Source organism: Drosophila biarmipes, chromosome 2L (assembly GCF_025231255.1).
Source record: "Drosophila biarmipes strain raj3 chromosome 2L, RU_DBia_V1.1, whole genome shotgun sequence".
NCBI classification, from domain to species: domain Eukaryota; kingdom Metazoa; phylum Arthropoda; class Insecta; order Diptera; family Drosophilidae; genus Drosophila; species Drosophila biarmipes.
Genome location: NC_066612.1, coordinates 7,463,964 through 7,484,815, shown reverse-complemented (window position 1 = coordinate 7,484,815; position 20,852 = coordinate 7,463,964). Strand labels below are relative to the sequence as shown.

General features: G+C 39.8%; 3 protein-coding genes across 3 annotated transcripts; 1 reads left to right on the top strand and 2 right to left on the bottom strand.

The window, feature by feature from the left end:
• Window positions 1–12,722: 12,722 nt before the first annotated feature.
• On the bottom strand, window positions 12,723–13,980 carry LOC108027727 (uncharacterized). Its single transcript, XM_017099279.3, has 4 exons — window positions 13,736–13,980; window positions 13,488–13,610; window positions 12,885–12,963; window positions 12,723–12,825 (listed from the first exon to the last, which is right to left on the bottom strand). The coding sequence occupies exons 1-4, from the start codon at window positions 13,882–13,884 to the stop codon at window positions 12,751–12,753; spliced, it is 426 nt and encodes a 141-aa protein (XP_016954768.1). The 5' UTR covers window positions 13,885–13,980; the 3' UTR covers window positions 12,723–12,750.
• A 4,377-nt stretch (window positions 13,981–18,357) lies between these two features.
• LOC108027728 (histidine-rich glycoprotein) lies at window positions 18,358–18,649 on the bottom strand. Its single transcript, XM_017099280.3, has one exon. The coding sequence runs from the start codon at window positions 18,637–18,639 to the stop codon at window positions 18,427–18,429; it is 213 nt and encodes a 70-aa protein (XP_016954769.1). The 5' UTR covers window positions 18,640–18,649; the 3' UTR covers window positions 18,358–18,426.
• Window positions 18,650–19,954: 1,305 nt separating this feature from the next.
• Window positions 19,955–20,727, top strand: LOC108027735 (uncharacterized). The gene has a single exon (XM_017099287.3). It carries the CDS (start codon window positions 20,041–20,043, stop codon window positions 20,590–20,592), a length of 552 nt encoding a protein of 183 aa, XP_016954776.1. The 5' UTR covers window positions 19,955–20,040; the 3' UTR covers window positions 20,593–20,727.
• The last annotated feature ends 125 nt before the right edge of the window (window positions 20,728–20,852 follow it).

Genomic DNA, 20,852 nt, shown 5'->3' with positions numbered 1-20,852 from the left:
TCCCACCTTGAATAAATTTCCCTCCATCAATTCTGATTAATCCCAAGTCCGGGCGAGAAATCTCTGGTAGACCCAATTTGCGAGGCGGCCCCCGAAGGGCAATCCACAATTAAATGCTCCGCTCATTGCGACATCGTTTATCACTTCTCCGGGAGTCTCGGATATCCCGATTCTCTAGGCTCTGTCCACCATTATGGTTGCTTCATTACAAGCGATTAATTTTGATTGTTTCGACCGGAGGAGGAGCAAGAAAAAGTGCCCAATGAAGCACTGCAAAATTTCAGCCAGAGAATCCTCCTTCTGTTGTTTTCTGTTTCGTTTGCTGGGATAACCAGAGAAAAAAGGGCCATATTTCACCCAACAGGAGGCAGAGTGCGGATATAAGGACTGCGAGCTGTGACCAAAATTAAGCACACAGGGCACAACTACACGAAAACGTAATAAAATCATAATCGTCGGATCAACACAGTCATCAGCGGTGTCACAACAGGCTACCAGGAGATGATGACGACAAAAGGCAAGGACGCAGACAGCGGAGGATGCCACTGAAGCAGCCAAGGAGCAACCAGGAGCAGCAAGGAGCAGTGAAATTGCACAAGCAATTGCCAGGCGAAACTCAACGGTAATTACAGTAATAATTCAAAAGAGATTTGCCCCCACCTCATCCAAAACAAAAAAAAATGGAATGAAAAACACGACTCCAGCCAAGGAGAAAAGCGGAGGTACGGAAAACTAAGAGACAATGAAGGCGGCGATGCAATCCAGAGGGCCAAAAGTGGCAATTGCCACGGCCAGAGACAAAACTGCATAGTGGGCCTAAGCAGAGAATTAAGATTTTAAATAAAAAGACATTTTTTAGGTCTACCTATTATAAAAATATGGATCAAAACTATTCCTCCTCTCAGCATTAGTTTTTAGTTTGAATAATAAATATATTATTTAAAATTTATAATTTTTTATGTGATTAAAAAAGCCATACTTATTGAAATTTAATCAAAGTTTTTTGTAGGCACCTATTTTTTCAAAATAAAATTCATTGAAAAATAATTATTAAAAAAATTGTTTCTACATTTTTAAGGCTCCATAAAATGCAAAGCTGATCTACAAGAACATTACTCTAACTTACTCTTTAGTAAGAGTCTCTTAAGATCCTCCTCTTTTTTAATACTCATATATTTAAACCTTTATTAAAAAAAACAATATGAGTTCTAAGATTTATTATATTAAAGTTTTTTTCAATTTATTTACCATTTCGACTATCTGTCTATTTTTAGGGAGTCTTTTTTTATTGCTAGGCTTAAATAGAACTATTTTGTGGGCATATTAACCAAACCAATCCCACTGTGCCCGGAGGATGGGGCTGGGAAGGCTCATTCTGGAGAACGCCCACGCACACGGAGCGCTGATGTGCAGCTTCCGGTCCTAAGCGACGCACAGGTGCAGGCCAACGGCAAGAGCTATAGAAGCTATAACTATAGCTACGGCCAAAGCCAAAGGCGGAGGACTGCGAATAGTGAAAAGCCGGGTCAGGAGCCGGCCCAGCCAGAGGAAGCCAGCCAAGCACGGCGAGCCATAAAAACTTTGGCGGGAGTTCGGCTGGGGTTGCTGGAGGTGATGATGAAAAATGCGACAATGAAAATAATGCCCGGCACACGCATCTCCACCTCCATCACCGTCTCCAACGCCAACTCCGTCTACGGCCACATGCAATCCGGAATCCCGGGTCCTGAATCCGGATCCCAAATGAGGGCGTCCAGCGGAGCTGCGGAGCCATAGAAGCCATTTGAGGCACTTAAAGACTCGGCGGGTCGATGCCATTTTTGGTGTCTGGGTGTGAAAAAGTTTAAGTGGCAACAACGACGAAATCCCTGGATTTACTTTTATGCACTACCCACCCTTTCGCACTTTGGCATGAGTGCAATCTGAGAGGTGAATGCCGAACGGTGTAAGCTGGCCAAAAAAAGCAAGATGCGAATACGGGAAAAGTGGAAACTTTGACTCCAACACCACTCCCTTTATGACTTTTTGGCGGCGCTGAAAGTCGTTGAAAGTGTCAATATTGCGTTATAGCATCACGTGGCAAAGTCTTACACTAAAAAATATTATACCTACAAATATATAATAATAAACTTAATATAAACTTAGTACTCACTCGATTTTGTATTTCATTATCAGTGTTAATGGTACCGATAAAGGCATAAATAATTTTTAAAAAAGAAAATTAAAGAAATTCAAAAATCCTTTGCATACTTTAACCATAAAAACATATATATTATTAGTTTAAAGAATATTTTTAAGCCTAGTTATTTTCAAGTATTTCTTATTTAAAATTAAATAAAAAGCCTTACATTTTTGGAAGCAAAATTTATATTCGTTGCCCTAACTTTCTCCATATTTTAATAAATGTCGACTATTTTTTTGAGTGCACCTTCCACCTGTACCATTGCCCACCAGGGCTGCCAATCCCAGCTGGGTGCTGATGGTGATGATGGCTGTTCCCTGTCTAGGATTAGCTATGCGTATGGCCCCACTTCTTGATGGGAAGGGCCAACCACTTTAGCTACTTATTCCCGCCTTGTGCACTCTCGAAAAACGCAACTCGAAACTTTTTTACCCACTGCACTCGGGGGATGGCCCGAAAGCAAGGCTCCCTGCTCCCCAAAAAGTTTGGCTCAAATGATACCAATAAACAAATCCCATTATACACGGTGTATCAGCTTTACGTTGACTGCTCGTCCGCTACGTGAGATGACTTTCAAAAAAAATGTAATACAAAAGATGCCAACCCCCAATGTTTCGAAAGCTTTTGTTTCATTTTTAGGTTTTTTTTGACTGCCAGAAAGCGTGAACATTTAAAGTTTTACCAATCGCAATGTAGAGCCTTTTTTAATATAACCAAAGAATGGAGTTAGGCTTAAAAAAAATAAAAATGCATCCAAAAAAATCCAGTTTGAAAAAATGCTTAATATAGATTAAGTTCCCATTTTATACAAAAAAATTTCCTTTCCATCATTTATTAAAAAATAATTTTTTGTAACCAAGAAAATAATTTCTCTTTTCTAAGACTGAAAAGTTCCCAGAAAATCTGTTCACTTTTGTAGGCAAGAGGCAAAATGAAAACTACTTTGAGGAAAAACCAATTTTCGAGTCCATTATGGGCCAGCTTTCTAGCTAATAACATAAGCCCAACACTTAAGCCACTTTGCATCTGGCCAGCTTCATAAATCCCTAGTTAAAAGCGATAAATGTTTTAAGATTCTGGCCGAGGCAAACGAAAGTCGCCTTTTAATGAACTCGCTGCATTAAAAATATGTGCACAACTAAGAGCATTCATTAAAAAAGTTTTTGCTTTAAACAAAAAAAAAGGGAAAACTTATGCCAAACTAGGAAAAACGAAGAAGGCGGAGGAATGGGCGTGGCGGCCACAGCCGCTACTGCAGTAAATCCCGAGAAAAGCTGCAGAAACTTTGCGACTTCGGCCATTCATCTTACAACTAATTTCTGGCTGGACTCACTGGACATTGGGAAGCCCTTTTCCTTTGGCACTTAAGTGCTTAAATATTTTTCTTTGTTCTTTGGCCAGCAAAACACTCCAGTTAGTGGCTAGTGGCCAGCTCCGCTTTACGCTTGCCTAAATATTATTTAAGCTAAATATAAATTGTAAGTGGCTGCGTGTTTGGGCCCTCTAATCACATTTCGGTGAAGTCCAGGTAGCCGGAGTGGAGTTCTGGTCGACTTGGCCAACTTTCTGCTGATTAAATGTTGGCCAAAGTCCACTTGGGGACGATAACACACGCACACAATCGGCAAAGTGGGTAAGACAGATTTTCTGGCTGAAACTTTAAACTCAGCCAAAGCCCTTATCTAATTGCTTTGAAAAAGTTTCCGATGCAAAAGTCACTTTTGGCTTGTGGCCTCAACTTTTTGGGGGGCCAAGTCAAGATGCTGGCCCAAAGTTGAGGCCATCTTCCCAAGGTAAGATAATCCGCAAAAGTATGTTAGTGAAATTGTGTGACGGAATGCATGAAATGATCCTTGCATGTCATCATATACCTGAAAAGAACACAAAAGAAAGGGAAAGGTTAGGGCTTAACCCGACCTCTGGCGTGACAGACAAAATATAATTTCAATTAAAATGCTCGCCATGGAGAGAAGAGCAGGAAAAAGTGTCAAAGGGCAGGAACGTGCACTGAAAAAATAAGGCAGTTTGTAATATTTTATCTTAAATATTTTTTCCTTTAATTATGATTACATATTTCCTTATTGATATTTCAACGACCATCATAATAAATATATGTTCCCTATTCTCGATACTATACTAAACAGTACAATAAGTATAGGTTTCGCTATATTTAAATTACATTTTAATTCTGCAATGACCATACTGAATTATATAAATATTTTTTTGTGGCTGTGTATTTTAAATAAACTTTTCAAAGTGTAAAACAAATATAAATTCAAAGCCTTCTAAAACAAGATCAATGGAAAATGAAATTACAAATAGGATGCTTTGTACCCATATATGTTTTTTAATGAAACTGGTTTTCTTGAAAATATATAAAATACTTTATAAAATATTAACCCATTTAAAATATTAATTAAAATTGTAAAAAGTATTTATTTTTCGGACAGTACAGCCTAATAATTTTTTTCTTAGTGAGTTAATACGATATGAATGGAAACAGATAAAGGTGGACTACTAAAGCTCTACGGGTGGCAGCCGAAAAATATACAACAATACCCCAGACTTATATGGTCGTCGAATAGATAAGGGAGAATGGAAGCATACATTCTACATGAGGGGTATTCCTTGCCCGCTGGCATTTTGGACAGAAAAGGATTCCCTGCAGCTTTTATTGATTAAACTTGAAGTTTGGGCCGCCCGCTGCTTTTTCCCGCCAACTCCTTGGGAACTTTCTTAATTTTGTTGTAATTTCCCCGACGCTGCTGGAATTTCTATCTGCGAATTTATGAGCAACAGCGTAAACTATTTTTATTAGATTAAAAGCACACAAACCAAAGGGAAAGCGCAGAAAAATGCGCCGAAGAAGAGCTCTGCTTTTCCTTCCGCCATAATTTGCTCTAACAATTTTAATCGCATTTGGCCGAGTCGAGAAGGGAAAATATTAACAACAATGTCGGAGAGGAGCAAAAAAGGAAGCTTTTCATTACGAAATTGTTCGTGCGTAAGAATGTTGCAGGCGGCATTTTCAATTTTCCCCCTCTCAGTGTTCATTTATTATGAATTTAGCAATTCGTGTGCAAAAATTCGCTCGACGCTCAACAAAAACAAAAGAACAACAAAAATGGACACAAAGAAAATGTCAATTGAACTTTTGTTTTACCCGGCTGGGGTTGAATGAAAATTAATGATTTATGTACATTATGCAAATTTCGTTAACCAATATTTGCAGGGTAAGTTAGAGCATATAGCCTGTATTGATCGGTGACTAGCTAACTTGAATTAATTTTTATTTGAAATAATATCTTTTGTACTTTTTAAGCTAAATATTAATGTCCTTATATAAATATTTATTAAATGTATCTTATGTAATGTAGGCATTTTTCCTTGGATAAACTCAAGTTAATATACCAACTTTATTCTTAGGACGTTTGCCAATTCCCTAATTTATTTGTAAAGCATCCATTTCCTGGGTTGCAGAACTTTATGTACTTTTCGGGGAGCAGGAGAGCTATCAGTCATGGACTGATTTGAGGGTCTGGGTCTGTCCATGGCCGCCACTCGTGCTGAATTTTTATTGCTTGATTTAATTATTAATGCGACTTGCAGATGTCACGAACGCAAGCCCCTGGCCCCTTCAAAAGGCTCCCACCCCCTTTCCACAGGTCCTTCGGTATGCCCATCTATGGTATTCTACCTCATGCTTAACCCTTTCGTGTCCCGACGCATTTTGATGCGTAGAAATAAAACAAAAATTGAGCTATATTCCTTTCGAAAAGGGTTTATTGAAGCGGCAACGGATTGCATTTTTTATTATTTATTTCGGCCAAAGTTTCGCCGGCAGCCTAGGCCAAATGACTTATAGATAGCATGTTGAAGCGCGTTGTCTGTATACCAAAAAAAATTCATAATGAAATATTTATGGTCATAAAGCAATGCGGAAGGCAAATGGAACAGGCTGCTCCAGCTCCGCCTCCCAACTCCATCACCATCATCGACAGAAAGGGTCGCCGGGATTGGATTGTTTTTGGAGTGGGGCGGGACTGACGGGGAGAATCGTTGATGGGCGATCTGTGCGGCAGGCGGAAGTCAACGCAGCTGCCTGGAAATGATTATGATAAGGACCCCGTCGTCCTTCGTCCCATGTCCTTTGTTGCCGTAGTTTATACAGCGGTTTATGGAGGTAGTTCAGCGGACGTTTTTATGGCAAATAAATTGCTAGGTATCGGGCGTTGGACAACCAGGAAGCCCATAAATACTTATGCCTCGAAATATCGCAACTGAGTATCAGCCAAATTGATTTGGAAAGTCTGGAATCTCAGAAAAAAACGTTTTATTGGAGCATTTAATGACTTTTCAAAAGGGTTGGAATATGTTTTGTGTTTTAAAAGGTATTTCAAAAATTTGAATACTGGAAGGAAATAATATTTTCTGTAAATCTAATGGTATATCTTTTATAATTTGTATATAAAAATATGAAATATACTTAATTTTCAAAGAAAACCCCTAAAAACCAAGACATATTTTCCGACCTTAAGAAGGCTAAGCCCCTAGGCGCCAAGTCCTTAACATTTTAACCCTCCTCTCAACGATAAAAAAGGCGAAAAACATAAATTAACTACAGTTTACATAACGCATTAAAATGGCTGGCTGGAATGGCCACAATAAATATGCAACTAAATCAAGCTTAAATGTGCTTAACAATTTTGAACAATAATGTCCAGACCACAAGTGCGAAACCTGCCCCTAACGAGGACCTCAAAGAGTCCTGGAACCCAAATTGCCGACCCTCGCCCCAACCCCTACCATTCATCTATCCCATGCATGTGCAGAGAGGGCAGAGAAATAGTACGCAGCCGAAGAGCTCATTAGGAGGGGAAGGACGGATCCCAGGATGCTGGGCTACGCGCCGGGATACTCTGGGTACGGAAAAGGTTTCGTAGAAATAAATTTGCACCTTAACGCCTTTAAATGCGCAACGCACACACAACACAACACTATGGGTAACACCCACTGTTGCCGGGAACATGGTGTTGCCAATTACCCGGAAGTATGCGAAAAGCTTATGCGATAAATTCGGCAAAAGTGCCAGAAAGGTATGCACGGCGAAGGGAAAATAAACCGAGAGTGTTTCCAGACGAAGGTACAACCGAAAAATGCCCACCACCCTCGCCACCCCGTCGAATTCAGTTATATGGTTTGGGATCCTTTCCGTCTGGTTCGGGTCTGGTCTTCTGGCTCTGGCTCTGGGTCTGGGTCGGAGTTTGCTTTTGCTTTTGCTTCTGCGGCTTCCAAGTCGGTTGGCGTCTTTGTTGCCTCGCCTCGACCACGTAGCCAACACCTGCGTCCAAGCCAACAGAACCGGCACCATCCTCCCTGGACCTCGGCAAAAACTCAGATGGGTGGCTGCAGCTCCCCACACACTTTATGTGGTGCCACCGTATTGAAGGTTAACTGGAGGCTTTAATAAAATATCATGCGAACTTTCACAGCTGTTGCCGGGGATTGGCCAAATCATATACGTGCTCATATATCACTATAAAGTTGTATTTACGAGCTGGCGCCGCACTTTAAACATATTTCATTAAAATGTAGGCTCGATTCCGGTTATATCTGTTGTTCTTCTCGGGTGGGGAAAGAGGCGATGGGGGCTATATGCCAGGTGATTCCCGGGGATTCGCGTTATGGTGGAGATATAAAATTTTATACGCCCGCTTTTTGCGTTGTCTGTTCGGATGAAGCAAAGCGTGAAATATGATTGTGCTGCGCTACGAAAGGCGACTTGGGGGCTTTCGATTGAGTAGTTCAATTGGTGTTTAATAAAACAAAAATAGTAAATTTAAAAAATATTATATATTTTTATCTATCTATCGATATATGGTCGGAAAACTCTTTTCAACTATTTATCAAAGTAATTTCAAATTAATATAAATTAATTTTGAACTTTAGTGACGGATTTTGCAGTTCCAAGCCTTTTAAAAATTCGAATAATTCTTTAAAATATTAAATAAAATTGCAGCGCACCTGGCTGCCTGCTACGACCCACCTAATACTCTCGCTTTATTACCCGAACATCATTTCACGCTAACGTAAGCGCAAATTTTGAACCTAAGCCGCGGCCAGATTCTCTCTTACACAACAGACAATGTGCCGCATCCCTCGGAGGAAAGGACCCAAGTAGGTAAACAAGTGTAGCATCCAAAAAATGGGCAATCAACTTCAAAACGGCCCCACCTGCCCTCAACCACCCCCAACCCCAAAAAAGAACTCAGTAGCATCTTCTCGTTACTTTTTAATACTTTTTATGATTACAACAATGTGTAAGTGTCTGCTTAGTGGGGGCAGGTGAGCCAGGAGACTCTGTAAATACAAAATAACTTCTGTTCTGCAGCGGGGAACAACCCTCCTTAATGAAACAACTGACAAGAACCCACACCACCCAGAATCTTTATCCCTTTTGCCACTTATGTTTTGCTGTTTTCTTAAGTTTACACTAAACAACCACCCAACCAAAACAACGACGCGAGAAGAGGACACAAAGCGGCAAAAATCAACAAGAAACAAATATCATAACATCCCCTCGCAGGCAGAATTATTTATTTTATTAAGTATACGCAGCGTATTAACCCTACAAAGCCAGAGACTTGCTCTTTTCTGATAGTCTTTTCGTGTTACTTCGTTTGTCGTTTCGCCGACTCCGTTTAATTGTTAACATTTCATTTAAGCCATGCCCACGCACACACATAAAGCCCCGGGGGGAGGGGCTGGAAAATGTTTGAGTTGGGGAAAATTCATTTATCAAAACGCTGCCCGCATTTCCGCGATGAAGCCCCTCAGGATAAACTGACTGGCGCCAGCAGGAACGGCAGCCGAGGTTGAACCCAAAATCTAAATCGTTGTATGCAGACGCACACATGCAAAGCGGGGGGCGGTGGGCGGTGGGCCGTGGATAGTGGGAGCTGGGTGTTCTGATGGGTGGCCAAGGCACGGCCCCAAGGGCACAGTGGTGCCAGGGCTAACTAAACTGAGTCAGCTTAATTGCTTATAAAATAACTTTCAAACAAAGGTTTATTAAACAATTTTTTGACATAATAAACTTAACTTTCATTACCTAGAATTCATGACTCTATCAACCTATATATATCCTAAATGTAGTAACCTAGAAGTATTCACTTTACCAACCTAAATATTTAAAATAAAATATAAATAATATATTTAATATGACATGATAATCTAAACTGAATAGTAAAAATAACATAAATTATTAATATTTTAAAACATATACAATACAAATGCATTTAATTAAAGGAGTCCGAAACACATTCAAATGTAATGTTATTTCTCTTTTAACACATTTTGAATGACACTAACAGAATCCATTAAATCTAATACCTAATCCATTTTAAGTGGTAAATTCTAAAATATATACAAATTATTAAAATATCATCAAATAAAAAAAAATTTATTATATTAATACTTAACATATGTTCGAAATATTCGAAAAACTAAAAGTTAATTTGCTTCCTTAGGTTGTGGCGAACTTTATAAATATTTGGTTCTAATAAAAGTTATCTTTTGGAGAAATATAAAAACACATAGCACGCACTGTTTTTCACACCCCCCAACCACTGTGCAGGCTCCTTCCTCTCCATGACGTTTGCGTATGTCAAAGTTATCTAAATGAAAAATTGACTTTCATACAGAGCATGGCGAATGGGGAGTGGGAAGAGCGGGTGGGGAAATCATCAACGTTCGTTGGCGCATCGCTTTCAGTTGAGTTTCCGTTCTGTAGGATTTCGCATTTACGCATTTCCTATTTTAGATGATATTTCATACTTTTTTGCTGACAGCAGCAGCGGCGGGAAAGCGGCCAAGCTGGGTGAAAGGCGGGGAAAACCTCTGCCGCCGTTGATGATGATGATGTGCGTTTATTATTGTTGCTTTATGGCTTTGCATAGATAGATGTCCGTGTGTTTGCATGTGTGTGCCACTGACATATCAATGCCCCGCCCCCATTTTCCGCCCCCATTCGAGTATTTGCCTTTGGGATTATCAACTCATTGTGCCAGGGCATGCATTCATTCATGTACTTATAGAGCCCTCCCCATTCGACTCCTCGGCTTCTGACATTTGCCAATTTGGTAGATTTTCGGGGGCCAAACAGAGGGCTCCGAATGATATGCTGGTGCCATAATTGTTTTGCAATTGGGTTAATAGTTGGAGCCATGTTAATGGCTACTCCTACAGTAGTTTTTTTTTTTTTTTATGATGTTAAATACAAACAAAGGCTAAAAATATTGAAAATATCCGATTATATCAAGTTTAGGACTTTGGTACCTTATGAATTTGTCTAAAATTCGGTTGTATACATATGTCCCTTAAAAAATTGTAATATCAGCCTGCTTTAGGCGTTGAACCATTTTAATTTAAATATGGTTGAAAAGTGATTTATCAAAATGGCAAGCCGGTTTTACCCTTACAATCTTAAATCCCTTTTATGGGCACTCTCCCCTACCTTGTTTCAATCGAACCGCCTTGGCCATTTAAACTTAACGGCTCCTACGTGTCTGTTTTGTAGCAACCATTTCGCCATCGCCCCCTGCATTACGTATTGGCTAGCCTAAAATTATGCTGCAAAATTGTTGCAACATCAATCATATCGCTCGGTTCCCATCTGGCCACGGCCAAGACAAACATCCAGGGGAAAAGGCCAAAAGCTTGCCGACCCCCCCGCACGGAGCGTGCCAATAAATTGCGGAGGAAAAGTAAAATAAATTGAAAAACACTTTGATGCCATCAATAAACGCTGACAAAGCCAATGCCAGCCGAGCAGCTGAGGCCAGGAAAGTTCACGACATTACCGTGAACTAATGTTGATACTGGGCACGACCTCTCCACTGAGTTCCACGACATCGACGACACAAACAACTCAAACAGACATAAATATAAAAATCATTTTGGCCAACTGCAGTTTCAAATCGTACCTACACTGCGGTCTAAAACAAGTTGAAATTGTATATTAAATTTACAGAAAATTATAGGATTCCTATTTTGAAGTATTTGTAAATTATAAAGATTTTTTAAAAACCGTGTTAGGTTTTTAACAATATCCTTTGAAAAACTTATTTTAAATTTTGTTAATAAAATATACAAATTAATTTTTGTAATGGTTTTTGGTCCGGCTGACATTAATACTTTGCCTAAAAAAGGTTTCCGAATTTTGTAAACCTTTTAAGATATCCTGTTTTTCTCCCAGTATGATTTGCTTCCGAATTCTTTATTTTCCTGCTTTGATTTCCTTCTTTTTCTTGGCAGCTGTTCCCTTTGTCTCCGCTGTCTGTTGTTTTTCCTCCGCTGTTTGCTTTCCTATATATGGCTTTAAATTAGAACACATTTCTGGGATTGCCATTATGGTGGGATGGGGGTTTCCAGGAATAGCAGAAAAAGGGCACTGCAGGCTCGTCATAAAGTGCGACAGGCGCCACTTTGTTCAATAGTTTTCTTCTCGATTTTTATTTTCTGCTGTTTTTGCTGTCAAGTCGGCAATATGCCAAACTGAAACAGCTGCGGCATTTCGAGCCTACGAGCTGAGTTTTCTTTGGGTCCTTGTGCTGGCCAAGCTTCTGTTTCCGTTGTTTGTTGTTTGCTGTTGGCAAGGATATTGGGTTGAGTCCTTTTTGCTGTTTGGCCTACTATCGAGCCTCAGTCCTGGCAGCAAATGTCACTGGGATATATGTGAGTGGGTTAGGCTTGAAGCTTAGGCTTTTGTCTATTCAGTTTTTCAGGGATTTACGAAAGTGTCACCCCTTTCTGCCCTTCGCTTTTCCATTGTGTCCATTTTCCTCCACCAACAAGTGTGTTTTATGGGGGCCATCCTTTCTCGGCATGTGACATATTTACATTGGAAAACTTTGCCCTAGGCAGCAGTTTTTAATAGGCTAAATCGATTGCCAGGGAAAACATAATAAATCTTAATATTATACCCTTGAAATATGGAACATGGGGCAAGGAAAATAAAGTCAACAAGTTTCTTAAAAGTAAACAATTTAGATATTCAATAAAACGTTACAACGTTAAAAAACAGAACTTCCAAGTATTTTTAAATTGAACACAATATTTTAGTTTAGTTCTTCGCTTGAGCTGCAATAAGCTTATGCTTCCCTTAGAAAATTACTACGACTAAAGTGCAGTAATCCCTTTGAGCCAGTCATTTCCATAACCTTTTGACAACGCTCTGGTATACCCATGCCAGAAAATTGATCCCATCCCAACACCGTTTTGGTTTTAGCCAAAGTGAACTTTGCACTTTTACTGGTATTAAATATTTACGACATTGCTTTGGCCACTGACAGCGAAATTTCAAGAACAAAACGAAGCAAAAGTAAAAATGAAGTGAACGAAGAAAAATCAGGCTCCCAGGAAGAGTGAAATCCAAGCTAAATGGAATTCACTTAGCCGTGGCAGATGATGCCGACGATGATGGGTGTGGGGATGAGTCAGGTTCGGAATCTGCATGGGGATCTGAATCCGAACCCGAGTAGTGGCCTTGAGCTGGAGTGGATGTTGCTTCAACGGTGCGAGTGCCAGGACTCCCTTTGCTTGAGTATCTCCTGCAGGCGTCGTCTTTCCTTGGCGGTGAGAACCTGAGTGAAAACACATTTAAGTTATGTTAAATCTGAGATTTAACCAAAATATTTCTCGCCTGCTCGAGGGTCTCCAGCGTTGAGTTTATCTCCCGTTTCGAGTGCAAGGGCAGCCAAAGTGTGGTGATGGCAAAGGTTCTGGTTAAAAGAGGAATGGATTTAACAGTAATATTTATGTACTTAATTTAAGAATTTTTAATCCCAGGAAAACATCATACTAAAGCTAAAATAATGTACGAACATAAATTGTGCTTAAACATGAATAAACAATTTGTGAATGGTTTTTAATCTATTATCAAATGTTGATCTAGAAGCACTTTACAGATATATTACATCTAAGGGTATGTTTCATACCACTATATTTTATACTTATATATAAGCACTAATTACACTATATTCTTGGTGGTTTTGATATTTGGTATCCTTAAAAAACGAAATAAATTTTGAAGCACTCAAAAAAAGATTGACGAAAAACCAAGTCAAAAAAAAATATTTTATAATATTTGATAACATTTGTATCCTTAACTTATCCTTATATCTTATCTGTAAATATAAGTTTGTTAAGCTTCTACACATAAAATAAAATTTTAAAATTTAAAAACTTTTTGGCCAAGATTTTGAGAGTTAACTTTAGAAATATTTAGGTACTCCCATCCCCTCACCTGTGGACCCTCATGGCATCGATGGCGCACCGCTGCATCTCCTCGTGCTTGGCCATTTCCCGGCGGAAACGTTCGTTGTATCGCCGGAACGCGGCTGTATAGCGCTTACGACAAATGTCGGCGCTTTTTCCCGAGGCGTGAGGAAATTGTGAAATGTATAAGATCAACAGGAAATTGCAATTTTCACACAATTTGATTTGAACGGAGCGGGCCGTGGCTCCGGCTGCGGATGCGTCTGGCTGACTTACTACGTTAGCTCCTTTTCATCGGGCGGAGGGCGCTGCCCGAATCCCACTCTGCGGGCCAGCAGAACGCGATACCACTGCTTCTGGAGGGCATTCATTGGCCGCTTGAAGGGATTCTCGCCAGCCGCATTGTTGCCCCTCAGTTTATCCATCCTAACAAGTTTTCCGTTTTATGCCGAGCACTCAGCCAGATACCAGATTTCCCTACTTGCTCACCGCCGGGCATTCGCCATGGAACTGAAATCCGTTTGGAGGGGAAAACCGAGGACTAGGTGCAGCTGCGATTGGGATTGGGATTTGTTTGGCTGTTGGCAGGGAGTTTATCGAACCAACAAGCCAACAATGGCTTGGGGGATTGGTCGGGGGTCGGCCAAAGTGGGTGGCACAGACTTCGCAGCAACTGTTGCATATGGGAAAAGTTTCCACTGCATAGAAAGAAATGATTTAGGACGCATATTATAGGTGCTATGCCAATAAACCCATAGGTAGAAACACCTTTTATTATAACATTAATATAATATCAGCATTAGTTCCATGTTGAAAATATAAAAAATATTTTTTTATTTACTAAAATTATCCCCAGTGTATGTCCTATACCTCCAGTTCCCCAGTGGAACATTTGAAATGAAGTTGTCTGGCTTTGATTTGCCATCGAGTGAGCTTTGAATGTGGGTTAAATAAGAGAATAGATTGCAAGGCAATTGCACTCGATGAGTTTGTTTCCACTTTCCAACTCCACAAAGAAAGTGGAAACTGTACATTAAGTTGATTAAATAGAGAACAAGAGGGCAGGCCTTCAACAGATATCAACCCGTATAACTTCGCTACTTTTCCGTAGTTTTTCGCCAAATTTCGCAGTAAGCCTTAACAAATGAACCCATTTTCCTGAAATATGAAAACCTGTGCATAATCATATGCAAAAAGCTAATGGCATAGCCAAGACAAATGTCTTTCGAATTTAAACCCGTCTGCTGCTGTCTATGGCCTCATTATTAACCCACATTCCTGCATACACGAGCACCGGGAGCAAATGCAAAAACCACACCCGAAAGACTCGGGGTCTTTCCAGGCCATTTCTCATGCCAACCCAGATACGACAATGTCTATACATCATAGAACAACCCCGCTCTAGTGAAAAGCGAAAGAGCCCTCCGAAAGCGGAAAGGGAAAACATATTTCTGTTACGCGCGGCGCTGAGAAAGTAGTTTCCACTTCCCGGCGAAAACTCCAGGGCAATGAGGGGAAAGGCAAAAAAAATTGGATTATATTAATTTGAATTAATAACATATTTTCCGTTACGGGTTTCTTTTTTCCCGCTGCCGTGGAATGCTGTTGCCATGATGAGTTTTTCCCGGGGAAGGGAAATGCGAACCGAGGGCTTTTGGCTTTGGGCATTTGATCTTTAATGAGCTTTTAATATGAGTAAATTTGCAATGGCATTTTGTTTGCTTGTGAAGGGGCTCGCTGGCATTTCCAATCGGAATTTTGGTTTCAAATGCCTTTGGACATTATTTAATCAAGTGCCGCCCATCGAACCGAAATTGAGTTAGCTTTGGCGCTGGCAGGGGGTCAAAGTCAGGTTGGCGCGCGGAGGGTTAAAGTGCACTTGCCGTTTTGGCTAAAAGAAAAACTGCACAACATCAATTCGGCACTCGGGGAGAAGCACCAAAGCTCCCGGTTTTCTTTTACAAACAGTTGGGGGAATAATTTAAAGATTACCTATTTTCTATTATTTATCTTTAATACAATCTTTTTCCTGATCTTTCGAAATCTTTCGAAACATTATGAATAGAAAAGCCTAACCTAATATATTTTTCCAAAATGTCCAATTATTTAAAATACGGGAAAAGAGCTAAACTTCCCAAGCCTGCTGCAAAATTTTCACTAGCTAATTTTAAACAAAAATAAAATAAATTTATAAAATAAAATTTTATTTTTTTTCATGAAAAATTATTTTTACCACTTTAAAATTTTTTTAAATCTTAAATCAATTAGGATAGGAAAAAAGGAGCTAATAAGCCCACTGCATCTGTAAGCTTCCTTTCCCCCTTTTGGATGCGGTCAAGTTGCCCGTTTCTAAGCAGCCAAACGCCGCCGCAATTTATCGAGTGTATTGAGTTGGTCTACGTGCTGCACATAAACCGCACTTATCTGGCTGACTGACTAACTGACTGGCTGAAGGATGTGGGCTCTGGCCATCCCCCTGCCGGATCCTCCGACCCATTCGATACCCTTTCTCCACCTTCCCCCAGGGCTCGCTTCCTGCCATTGAAAGGCGATAGCCGAGGGAGAGCTAGCCAAGAAAAATTGCATGCGGTTAGGGAAGCGAGCAGCAAAATTAATGTGTCTGTCCCGGCTAAAGTTGCCCCCAGCTCCGGCTCCAGCTCCAGCTCCATCTCTAGATCCTCCGAGGTCCAGAGACCGGAGCGTGTCCTCCACATCCATGTGCTGCCACCCGATGAGGCATCCATCCTTAAGCAAATAGACGGACGGAACGTGTCCATGGCCATATCAAAATGATGTATGTGTGTTAGATTTGTTATAAATTTTATTTGCTGTTTGCTTGATTTTTTCCCCCAGACTATTTTATAGCCCACCCTCGGTTTGATCTGTATTCAACCGCAGATGCAGTCAATTATTGAACGCCTGAGTGATTGCGGACAGAAAAGGGGATGGGACCATCACAAGAAAATCATATATTATGGTCTTTTTCCAACCAAAAGTTCATAGTCATGTGGGCGCATATGACTGATAAGTTTTATTTTATATAAAAAAAAAAACACAACAACTTGATGCAAGTATTTTATAATAAAATATACAGTTTTTTTAATACAAAAAGTATATTACAAGTGTCTATCTTTTATTCTTTTGGTACTTCCCCTAAAAGGGGTGGTATACCCCACCTAAAATCATGATTACAATCATAGTTAAAGTCTGACTAATATAGGCAAAACTTCTATGACCCAATGCGTAATTCCTATCGATAAGATAAGCCTTTCAGATTGCAGCATTATCAACCCATTGATAAGGTTTACAACAGATATTTACGTATCATTACTAATACTTCACCGTTTCAAAATAATAACAAAAAACATTTTTGCAAGACAAATATAACTTTGGTAAATGTCAGCAGGGGCAAATAAATCAAAGATATGTTTAGCTAAGAATACATGACATTCGACTAATGCGATAAGCTATTTATCAACAGCAAATGATTGATTGATTGTTCTCTGACTGTAAGGTGACCAATGAAATACTTATTGTGATTGGAGTTTTCATACGAGATTATGGACTTATTATAACCAAAAAATAGTTCGCATAACTCACAAGCAGGGAGAGTTATTCCCCAATAGGATGACGACTCTGTTGAGTGGGGGAAGGTCGGTTATCTTTATAGCGGTATATTGGGAATTCCGGAATGCTCATGGGTGCCGGCCCTATCTGAGTAGGTGTACTTGCAATAATACCAATGACTTTTTCGTATAAATGGTAAGCTTTGGCGGGTAATTTCAGTACTCAACTGTAGTTCGTCAAGCAAAGATGCCTCCTCCACCACCGCACCACGACCACCACCACGGGCCTCCGCACCACGGTCCGCCCCACCACGGTCCCCCCCACCACGGTCCTCCGCACCATGGACCCCCGCACCACGGACCTCCGCATCATGGACCTCCCCACCACGGACCTCCGCACCATGGTCCTCCCCATCACGATCACCATCACCACCCTCCCGGACCTCCAATGCACCCGCGTTAAGAACTGGATCGGTGTGAATCCCCTAGTTATTTATAAAACTTAGTAAATTAATAATAATACACAAATGGTAATCAGTGACGTGGTTAAAAAATGTGCCTATAAAAATTTCAAACAAAAATAAAACCAAATACAAAATTTAAATGTACTTGTGTTATTTCCCAAAAGCCTTAGAACCAGTGCCAACTTAGACTGGGTGGTACTGAAGATTGGTTTTGATCAAATATAGTGTTTGATGGTGCAATTAAAAAGGGTCGAGAGAACAGCTTACCTAAATACTTTTAAACAGGCAATACAATTTAACAAGAAGATTTATGTTTACTCGGCCACAGACAAAAATTGTTTGGTGAATATTGTAGTCGGTTCTGAAAAAAAAGGCTTAGCCTTTTATCAGCAAAAATAATAATATTTGCCCTTGTTGCAAGTCGGGGATTTTATTTTTTAAAGAAAGAAATCTATAAAAGGGTGTTTCCCCTCAAAATTGAGAACTCAGGGAGTGCCAACAAAGACAGGAAATGCCTATGACATCATGTTTTCCTATAAAAATGGAAAAGCCCGCGGTACTGCATTCAGTACTCAGTTGCAGTTCTTCGAGTCAAGATGCCGCCTCCAGCCAAATTCTTTCCAAAAATGCCAACTAAACCGATCAACTTCGGACCTTCTTATATGGCACCACCATATGATTTCAAGCCATTAACCAGTACTCATATATCTCCTGTGCCGAGTTGGGTATTTAAGAGAACATACCCCTAAGACAGCTTAAAAAGATGTCCACTAAGGTAGGACCAAAGCTTCTACGGAAATATTCCTGTGTATCAATACATCTCAAATTTAAGTAAAATAAATAAAAGTAAACAAAAATCTGGGCGACGTATTTTTAGAATAGATTGTTAATTTATTTATCACATTATACTTTAGAAGTCCACTTTATAGTTCAGTCCTTATCGAGGGTGCATTGGAGGTCCAGGCGCCACGTATCCTTGATCAGGCGGGTATGGATAAGGACCGTGTGGTGGCGGTGGGCTGAAGCCGGAACTATTTCCGGGGTTCCCGGGAGTTGGTTCGTAGTAAATGGGATGCACCGGCGTCTGGAAAGGCGGTTGAGGCCCATGGGGCGGTGGGTTGTGATGGTGGTGCGGTGGTGGCGGCGGCATCTTGACTTGGCAAACAGCCTTTGTGTACTAAACTAACCCACTAATGTCACACCATTTATATAAAAATAAAATATTTCGAGTTCACCGAAATCTTATCGGGGCTGCAGATAAGGTGGGGCCCCGTTAAGCCTGTCGGACTTTGCAATAAACCACTATGAAGATGGACGGTGCGGCTTTTTGCCGACAATAACAAATGTTTGTTATTGAATAATTAGTAATAGTAAATACTCGTAAACAAAATATTTATACCGTCATAGGTATATATGTATGTATCAAAGACTACCTTTATGAGTAAGTCAGCAGGAAGTGGTTTTTATCACAAATAACTAACAAATAACTGAACTGATTTCCAATATTTCCTGTATACATTTTACGGTCTTATTCAAATATAAGATTTCTTATAACCCATTGTATGAATAAGAATATTTTTTAAAAATGTTGCACGATCCTTATCCACAGATTTTTAACGGCATCTGCAAGATAATAACTTGCAATCTCATAGGATTACCTTATCGAAACCTTCTTATAAAAATATATTTGTAGAATTCCCACAAAATTACTCAGAATATGGCTTGGTCTGTTGATAATTTGAATGTGCTAATTTGTTGACTCTATTGCAGTTATTGACTTAATGAGTATTTGCTGGGTAGCCATAATAATAAGTTAATAAGGGGAAATGTATTGATGTTTTGTTTATATATTTAAGAAAGGTTTAATGGTAAAAAGATAAACTGTTTATACGAAAGCCAATTTAAGATAAGACTCAAATCACAAAGTTTAACATGAAACACAACATAAACTTTCATAAAATTAAATTTATATAACGCTTTTGAAATTTTTTATTATTTCTTTGGCTTATGATTGCTTAAAGAGAACACATTGGTTTAAATAAAGCTTTTGCCCTGTAAAAATATATCCAATATTTCTAAAATCCATTTAGTTTCAACTTTATATTAAGGATAGCTTAATGGTGTCCATGGTGTGGCTTCGGATCTCCATGGTGGGGTGGATGCGGTCCTGGATGATGGTCCCCAGGATGGCCAGGACCCTTTGGTGGGCTGTGGGGCTGGTGTGGCTGGTGAGGTGGTGGCGGCATTTTTCCAATTGCAAGTACGATTCTGAACTGAAATTTACTTTGATTTCCACCCTATATATAGGGGTAAAAATAGGGTTGAGTCGTTGGTTTTCCCAGCAAAACGTTTTATCAACCGCTGTAGCGATAAGGTCAGTTTAGTACTTGTCGTTTTATATCGGAATTTCCCAATGACGAAACAGGGAGAAAAATAAAAATCGAACCCCCCTGGATTTTGTATTCCATCTGGTTTCTTATAATCGTCTCATTTGCTTCAGTTAGTGTGTACTTTCTTATTTTTTTGAGTCAAATTTTCTCGTGATAAAGTTATGAAAAACAATATTTGGGATACGCTGCAGGAGGTCGAAGAAGTCAAGGTTTCCTTCAAGCAAACCTTGAGAAACATCAATAATATCCAAAGCCGATACAAAATGGTCTCGGCTTTGAAGAGAAAGGCGGCCAAGCGTCAAGAATCCTTCGAAGAAGAGATCCAAGCTGCTATTACCGATACCAAAATCCACAATCCAATCAAGAAGAATAAGATCAGATTGGTGAAAAAAAAGCGGGTCAAGAAAATCATGAAGAGACCTTTGGTCAAACCTCAAACCATTTCGTTTTCGGAAAATGTCCTGGAAATCGAGCCTGCTTTTGTGTGTCTTCAAACTAATTGTGTCTACGAAGTACACAAAACAACTACACATCTGGTGACTCAAAAACCATTTGGGCCCCTCATCCAGAGACTCTATCGATCAGCAAATCGAAGGGTTCGGAAGGAGGGAGATTTGGAGCACGGTCAGGATCCGAATCAGAATCTGGAGGTGTGTCCAGAGTTCGAGAACTACTACTGTTCCTGCTCCTCTTGCTGTGTGGAATGCAGATAAATTATTTGTATCAGCTGTTGTCTTGCATATTTTTAGGCTTTCGCAAAGCTCCCAAATTTCTAGCTAAATTTTGTACAAGCAATAAAATTGCTGTTAATAAATTAAAGTTGTTCAAATAACTAGCAAACTTAATAAGCCTCTTATTTATTTGCTTAAATATTTTCAAACCATTACAGCTTAAAGGGAAATTTTATTATTTATCAGAAAGTACATTATTGTTAAGATTTCTGTTCATTTAATCGCATTATGTCAATAACCAG